The 8,500-nt window shown below is 33.2% G+C and overlaps 1 protein-coding gene across 1 annotated transcript; it reads right to left on the bottom strand.

Annotated features, from left to right (window-relative positions):
* Positions 1 to 1,583: 1,583 nt before the first annotated feature.
* On the bottom strand, positions 1,584 to 8,179 carry LOC107007670 (nucleobase-ascorbate transporter 6-like). The gene is made up of 14 exons (XM_015206367.2): positions 7,964 to 8,179; positions 6,891 to 6,988; positions 6,609 to 6,782; positions 6,235 to 6,335; positions 5,861 to 5,936; positions 5,666 to 5,725; positions 5,377 to 5,561; positions 3,938 to 4,034; positions 3,302 to 3,388; positions 2,771 to 2,829; positions 2,590 to 2,681; positions 2,393 to 2,470; positions 2,134 to 2,294; positions 1,584 to 2,035 (listed from the first exon to the last, which is right to left on the bottom strand). Exons 1-14 carry the CDS (start codon positions 8,073 to 8,075, stop codon positions 1,817 to 1,819), a joined length of 1,599 nt encoding a protein of 532 aa, XP_015061853.1. The 5' UTR covers positions 8,076 to 8,179; the 3' UTR covers positions 1,584 to 1,816.
* Positions 8,180 to 8,500: the final 321 nt, after the last annotated feature.

Genomic DNA, 8,500 nt, shown 5'->3' with positions numbered 1-8,500 from the left:
AAAAATAAAAATTTAAAAAAAGCGACAGAGTCTGTCTCTTTTGTTTAAAAAATCCTTGAAAATAGTCAAAAAACGACGCAGTCTGTCGCCTTTTGAAAAGCATCGAACCAAAAAGCGACGAACATGATTGCGTCGCTTTCCCGTCGATTTTGATCGAAAATGACGCAGTGCATTGCTTTTTGCCGTTGTTTTTGGGCAATTTTTTAGTAGTGTATATTAAAGCAATACAATACTATTTCGGTATCATTATATTAACTTATCAAAAATTTTAAACCATAGTGTTATTACTCTAACTTTATATTATATACTAGATCTGGATACATGCGTTGCACGTTTATCCCAAAATACTTCATATAAATTTTGTATTACAAAATTTATCATTGTTTCGATAGGAACTACATATATCTTCCTAATAAAAATATACCTTTAATTATAAAATTGACTATAAGTGCATAAAGTAAAAATAACTAACTATCGCACAAATTCAATATTCGAATGAGGATACTAAAATACAACATGCTAGGCTAATCTATACAAAGCAACAAACCATGATAAATTCTCAATAATAAGAACAACACAATGATAGAAAGTTGTACAATAACAATAAACAAGAAACATAAATGTTAAATTGAACAAATAAAAAGAGACGGGAGAAGATAGCATAGATATTTTCTCATGTTTTTTTTTCAATTTGTTTAAGTTTATAAATTATTGTGTCAAATGTCACTATTTATAGGATATCATTGAGGAATACAAAGAGTTGTTAAAATATGATATTAATCCATTTGGATTATCCATAAGAGATAAGAGTACAAAATATAATGAATATAATTAGTGAGAGTTACATACATTTACATATGAAGAGTTTGTGGTCATTTATGTATACTAATATAATGATTTACTATTTACTATTTAATATTTAATTTATTAAACAATTTATAACATTTAAATGTAATGTGGAAATACATCTGTAATCTGTGGATAAAATATGTAACTGAATTCAAACATATAAAATGTGTAATGGAAAATCATAATGACCAAGTATCAAAAAATTTATAGTAATTATGATTATAAAAAAATCATCACTATTACTACGTGGAAGATATAAAGCTAGTTGATTTTTTTTCTTACTAATAATAACTTGCAATTAAGTAATGAGAACTGAATTGTAAGTCTACCTGAAAATAGGAATATTAATTATCATAATACGAAATGTCAAAATTCATTAAATTCCAAAATAAAAATTAAATGAATAAAATAATATTTTAAATAATTTCAAGAAAACAAATTAATAGTTAAAGGGTTTCATTGTATCCCAAAATAAGTATTAAATGGAAAAAATAATAACTTCAAAAAAATAAATTAATAATTAAAGAGTACTTTTGTAATTCAATTTTTACTGAAGTTCTTTCCCACCTTTAGTAAAAAATATAATATAACATGAGATAATTATAAATTGAAATTTACATTGTTGATATCCTTACTTGATAAGCTATAAATATGAAATACTTGCTAACATTTTTAGAATTGGAAGACGAAAAACGACGATTAAGTGGCTTGTTGGGTGGTTAGATTTTGCAACGACTAGGAAACACCAAAGTTGCTATATTGCTACTCAAATCCACATATCCATGAATTTACAACAGAAAAATAATTTACTTAGTAACTTCAAAATGGTCAGACTAGTTATACTTTCCTTTCTTTTGCATACATATAAAAGAAAATATGTGTAGCAGCAGTGAGGCCCCAATGAAGAATTCATTGACAAGGGGTTTTATCGTGTATGAACCGTTTTGTTTTGTTCCTCAATATGATCTCATACTGACGGGAAATACTTGTTGAGATTGAACGGAAGAGAGTAGAATTCCTCACTTCTTGTGTCACTCTTGAAGGACCGGAACTTGTTCCACCACGGCTTGCCTCTGTCTTTCTTTGTCGAACTCTCCTTTTTGTGCATTGTGTTGTCCAGGAAATAAGCCAATATGCCAGCAACAAAAGCTTCTGATGAGAAGGGCACGTTCACCATGTCGTTGAACTGAAGAATAACAACAAAGCACAAGTAACTCTTTTCAGCCACCTCTCAAAAATCAAAATGTTAGACATGTATTGAGCTAGTGTTAATTATTGCTATACCCATCGTCCATGTGTGTGAACAGGTCCGTAACCAGCAATCACAGTGTATTCATTGAAGTACTGTGGTACTGATAAACCCAAAAAGATTGAAAAACCTAATATAAACTTGTTACGGAAACTATTAAGATTGCAGAACTGAAGAAAGCTTAAGCCTCCAACCCCTACAAACAAAGAGAACAAGTAATCACTAACTCCTCATAACGTGAACCACATATTGGTAATGATCATCACACAGGGCTTCCCTTGTATATTTACGTACCTACATAAGCAAAGAATAGGCAATAGAGAGCGCCTACAATGGGTGCTGGAATCGAAGCAAAGACGGCACCAAATTTTCCTGAAAAGAAACAAAGTGCATTTAGATAAATAACATGCAAAAGAGGAGCTGGGGAGGGATAAAATATCAGCGAAAATCAAGAAAATTTACTCAACAAAATACTTGGACAGGAAAATTACCAAGAATTGAAAAGAAAATCATAAACCCTGCAGATATCTGAACAACTCTTCGGCTGCCAACACGTGTTAGTGCTAAAAGACCAGCATTTTCACTGCATGTGTATGAAGAGAGAGTTAATTCGTCTTAGATAACTAATTTGTACCATCCTATTGTGCTGAAGAAGATTTCGCCTGTACTTACACAGATACAGAAGATCCATTCCCGGTGCCGAACAAACCCGACAGTAAAATGCCAATTCCCTGACATAACAAGAATTTGGAAAGTAAATACAGCAAAAAGGTTCGTCATATGATGATAATAATGGAGCATGTTGGTAACAGACCGGAATGAGGAAGTGCAAGAACAATCATTCTTCTCGTGAATCAAACTGAGAATTCCAAATTAATTGTCTTTCCATATATGCCTTTATACACCCCACCCCCACCCACTTCCCCTAAATAAATAAAAACAGAGGCATGTGACAGACTTGGGGTACTAGCTGAAGAACTTTTGGGGTATGAGATGAAGAAATCTTCTGGTGGAAAAGGCTAATCTGGGAAGACTGAAACAATGTCATGACTCTCCATATAAACCTTTCAAACCACCCTATGTATTTGATTCTGCGTTGAAATTCAATAAAATAACAAAAAATTTGCGTTTTCCCTTTCAAGTCATTGTATTAGAAAGTTGGGGCTAGGGAGGGGAGTTTACAGGGGGGCAGCATCTGTTTACCTGCCAACCTACGCCACGGCTGAGTATGGATGGTGGCATGGGAGTGGCACTTGCATATCTTGCAACTGCAATAAAAGCACCAGTAGACTGAAACAGGAGAAAGCACAAGCAAGAAAGAGATTAGCTTTGGCCAACATATTGACAAAAGCATAAAAGTAGCCATACCCACTAACAAGGGAAATTGTCGATGAAATTAACAAAACAATGAAGAAGTTAAAGAAGGGAAGAACAGAGTAGGAGATAATAAGAAAGAGAGAGAGAGAGCTGCATGTTAACAAGTAACATATGTAAGCTGAACCAACAACCTGAGCAGTCATTATATTCATCGCACCCTAATGCAAGCAGAAGTACTACGTACCGAAGGCAAAAGAAGTATCAAAAGAGAAATGCAGACCTAAAGTATTTGTAAGCATGCCAGACTATATAGACGAGAGGTAAGCTCGAGCAGAAAGCACCCTTCTCATCCACCCTTGAGTTTGGGGGATTTGAGTCAACAAGGTAGCAAAGTTGGAAAGTACCAGTATTTATAATTGAGGAGAGAGAAGGTGGCAAGAAAAATAGGTTACAGCACCAAAAGAAATGCTAGTATCAGATAGTAATATTCACTATGTATCAAAGTTCTGATGGGTGATAAACCTCTACAAGAGCAACAAATGTAGCCATCATCATAGCAAATGCTTCACCAGCATCAAATGAAGGTGCTCCCCATTGAAAAGGATATGGAACTCTAATCCTGCAGATAATCCGGCAAATTATGTAACTATTACAACAATTTAATAAAGTATCATGTATTAGATCAATGAGTTAGTACATAGAAACATAAAAAGAAAGAAAGGAAGACCAAAAAAGAATAAGAAAAAACCATTAAAAAAATGAAATAATTAAAGATGATTGGAATTAGTTAAAAAATAAAACAAGAGAAAAAAGGAAGGGGAGAATATCATAGTACTTCTGTCTCAATTCTAAACAATTTGATACAAGTCCATCTCGATACAAGTTTCATAACTTTCAAGACACCACATTCATTATGAACTTTGAAAGTGTATTTTCTCTAATAAACTACCTTTACATACTTTAATATTTTATGTTTCTCTAATAAACTACCTTTTCAACCATTACTTTAACATTTTCTTCCACTATGTATTACTAATAAAATATATAAGTCAAACTAACATCTACAACTTCTTGAGTGATCAAATATTGTTCTATAAAATGTAACGGGGCAGTATTCCTTGTTTAGATAGCATCATGAAGAAAGCAACTCCAATGTGAAAGGATTTTTTCTTAAAAAAAGGGAGGGTTTCAGCAGGAAGAACAAGCTAATCTTCTTTTCATTCTTGGGTTTTCTGTTAAAGTGAAAACAATTTTCATTGTCTTCAGTTTTTGTCAGTTACGACTTTGGTTTTAGCGAAACAAAATCTGTTCTCCTTTCAACATGTTGCTGTTATTTGTTCGTTTTTTTGTTCTTTCTAGAGAAGTATTTCGGAAATTGCATCCAAATCAACAGTCACTCAGTTATGTTGGAAGTAAAAGCATCATGTTGATAGACTGATGGAGAAATCTAGTAGGAAGCTAAGCGAATACAGGCACTTAAACAAACCTACTAAGCAAAGTGGAAAGCTTTGCTTTTGACAATTGCATTATGTTCCATGATGATCCGTCATTAGAGTTGGCTACATGAACTCTTTGCACAGTTACGCTTTCTAAGCTGAATATTAACCAACCAGAACTCCACTAATTTATCCAAGCTTGGGACTGATTATGCTTCACCAAGATGGAGTTTGGTCCAATAGATAGAAGTAAATACAATAGCTTTTACCATTTCCAAAGTGTAGGCAACTTCAGAAAGAAACAACGTTGCAGTCTTTAACAAGAAAATCAGACTAATGATTTTCAGATACCTATCGATCTATTTTATCTTGTACCTTTTTCACCACAGTATAATGTAGGTTAATTACTGTGTGCGAAAATTAACGGCAATTAATGTGGACAAGCTTTCCTCATTATGCCTAGAGGTTATGAAAGAAAAAGGCACAAGAATATCTCCTGGAAAATGATAAAAGAAGATTATATACCAGGGAGCAGCACCAATAAGTCCAGCCCGATCAGTTCTGCAGCTTATCTGGGTCCTTTGTGGCTTCCCATTATAAGCCCCAGCCACAGTAAGAATGTATGCATAAATCCATACGATTGCCACAGTGAAAAGAACAGCAAAGCGATCAAAGATATGCTTCCCTGGGCGTATCAGATGGGCCAAATACTGCAATCACCACCAAGTTAACTTTGTTTGTTTCATGTCTAATGATGCTTTCCAACATAAATAATTTTCAGAAGGAAATTTTGATTTCCCAAATAGCATCCCACCTGAGAGAAGATAACCAAGAGGACCAACTGTGGCAACCCAACTTCAACACATTTGGCAACCTAAACAGATAAGATGTTTTTATTTTTAACTATAACAGCAAACTGGGGAACAAGTCCATGAACACCCACACAGAAAAATGTAATGTACTATAGGATTGATACTTCAGAATCAGTGCAACGAGGTTGTATACTTACCCCAGGAAAACCAAACTCATAAAGCCCAAAGCCAACAAGAGACACCAAGGGAACAGCTGAAAGTGGGGTCAGAAACCTATGAATCCACAGAACATAAAATGTTAACAAGATCTAATTTCCACAGTATCTATATGAAGCCTTTGCCATGAACATGCAAGACAAGAATAATCTTTTGAAGTTTTTCTTGATACACTAGTATAGAGGAAAACTATGCAAAGTGCATTATATCACTTCACAAAAATGATGGATGAAGGAGAAGGTACTACATGAGAATTATGAACGGGGTGTGCATAGAGAAGCATAACTTAAGCATGAATTATGCTATAGGTAATGAACAGTTCACGGCAAGCATAAGCATTGTGACATTGACAAACCTTACAACGTTGCGCCAGAGACCACTGAAACCCAGGACAATCTGAAGTGTTGAAGCAACAATAAGTGCACCTTGGGTGGCTCTCATTATCTTCTTGAATCTCTGATGATCATAGGAGACGTTTACAATCAATAAGGACCGAATATCTCTAAGATGCAAAAGATGAGTGTCATAATGTCTTACACTGTGTCTCCACATATCTTCCCTTCCATTAAAGAATTAAACGGAATACAGACCAATACGAATTATAAAAAGAAAATAATAAGCAGCTTGTTTAAAATTGCTAAAATACAAGCAACATAATAATTTAAAACTAGTTGTTATTTGTTTTTTGACATTTAAATGCTGAGATTCATTGCGTATGAAGAGACCAACCGAGACAGGGTCTGGGTCTTCCCATCGACCAGAAAGAATTATTGAAATTGTAGGTGCAACAAAGGTATAGGACCCGCCAATCACAGCAGGCAGCCTAGTCCCAAAGGAAGTCTGCAACAAGGTGTTCAACCCAGAAACAAATAGCACTGTCTGAATAACTTTTGCTTTTTCCTCCTGCAAAAAGTGTCATAATATTCCATTAAAGAAGGATAACACTATTCCAGGTCAAAAATCAACCATGGACTGTGTAGTTAAACAGCTTATTGTATTAAGAGGCCTCACATTTCCACCTCCCATTTGGGGAACCAAAGCACTAGGAATGATAACTGTTGTACCAAGCATAACAAGATAATGTTGAAATCCAAGAAGGATAGCCTCAGCTGCATTCCAACAATTAAACAAAATCAGCATGATACAACATCCAGATCATGGTAAAACTGCTAAAAACATACTCCTCTGTTTAAAAAAGAATGACGCATTTTCTTTTTTGGCAACACTTTAACTTTAACTTTTCACTTGACATATTTAAGATCTCAAAATTAAAGAAAATTTTGGTACATTTGACATAATTTTAATTTAGAACCAAAAGATTAAATAGTCTTCTTTCTTTTCTTAAACTTCGTTCGAAGTTAAACTAGATCATTCTTTTTGAAACGGAGAAAATATATAGTAAGATGTTAGTATAAAGAAGTTTCCAGTTATGTCTTTCGACTCTTTGTTCAAGAGCAATAGGAGGAAGCATATTAATTACTTTATGACAACCACCAATATATTAGTTTCACAAAATGAGCCTTCTGGCCATGAAACTCTTGAATAAGTTGAGTGAAACTTTCATCTAACCTGATATGATCATGGTAAGTGACATTTATTTAAATGTAAGAATGACAAAAACTTAAAAACAGATTCCAGTTATTACAGGGGAGACCCAACATTATATACACGAAAAATACATCCAGAAGCGGAGCTAGGTGAGGTGCATGCGTTCAGACAAACAAGTAGCTTTTTTAGTAGACCTTATATTTATACTATAAAATTAATTAAAAAATAAAATATATATATATATATATATATTAATTTATTCATCCCTAATAAAATTGATTGACAATTATTAAAAAAAATTAAAACCTCAAACTCTAATCTTGCTTTCGCGTCTGATTATGCAACTATCTTTTATATATACAAGAAGGGAGAGTAAAAAAATTCATCATCTCAATTTGCTAACAAAAACATAATTAGTTGGCAATTTATTGCAAAATGAAATTGAGACGAGTTTAGGATAAATATACGAATGAATGAACTCATCAAACAGAAATTAGTTAGGTTAAATAAAGAGTTAGGCAAAGAAAGTTACGCACGCCATGGGGGAGGACTAGTAATACAATAGGAAACATTAGGAAGCTGATCTTTTGTTGGATGTGGCGCTGGGTCATCTGACTTTGCTGCTGGAGCTGCTCCTCCACCTGCCATTTTTTTTCTTCACAAACTCACCCCCAACTCAACAATAGTATACACAAAATTTACCACTTTCCACTCAAAACTATTTTCTCTATTCAGGAAACCAATTTTGTACCAGAGATTCCAACAACAAACCACTACTACACTTTATAACAACTGTTAAAATAAACAAAATCAAACTCTAACAACTAGTGCTTGCCAGTCTAAACTTTATACTCCAAACTAAAATATCACTTTATTTTATATTAGCCTCCGTTTAAAAATAAATGATTCAATTCTTTTTATTATATTTAAAAAAAATAATTTTATTTTTTGTAATATTTTGATTTTAAATTTTATTATTTAATAAATTTAAAATCATAAAATTAAAAAGTATTTCAATACATAATTTTAATTTAAAATTACAAAAATAAATTTTTTTAAACTCCAAACTAAGT

Source organism: Solanum pennellii, chromosome 12, assembly GCF_001406875.1.
Source record: "Solanum pennellii chromosome 12, SPENNV200".
In the NCBI taxonomy this organism is placed as follows: Eukaryota; Viridiplantae; Streptophyta; class Magnoliopsida; order Solanales; family Solanaceae; genus Solanum; species Solanum pennellii.
This window is presented reverse-complemented; position numbering and strand designations above follow the sequence as displayed.

Bases quoted from the DNA above. Each gene is read 5' to 3' on its own strand.
- LOC107007670 (XM_015206367.2), bottom strand. From the start codon at position 8,075: ATGGCAGGTGGAGGAGCAGCTCCAGCAGCAAAGTCAGATGACCCAGCG. The intron at 6,336-6,608 runs GTTGGTCTCTTC...TATGATCATCAG, and splicing joins AAGACCCAGACCCTGTCTCG to AGATTCAAGAAGATAATGAG. The intron at 2,471-2,589 runs GTAATTTTCCTG...GTTTCTTTTCAG, and splicing joins GATTTTCTTTTCAATTCTTG to GAAAATTTGGTGCCGTCTTT.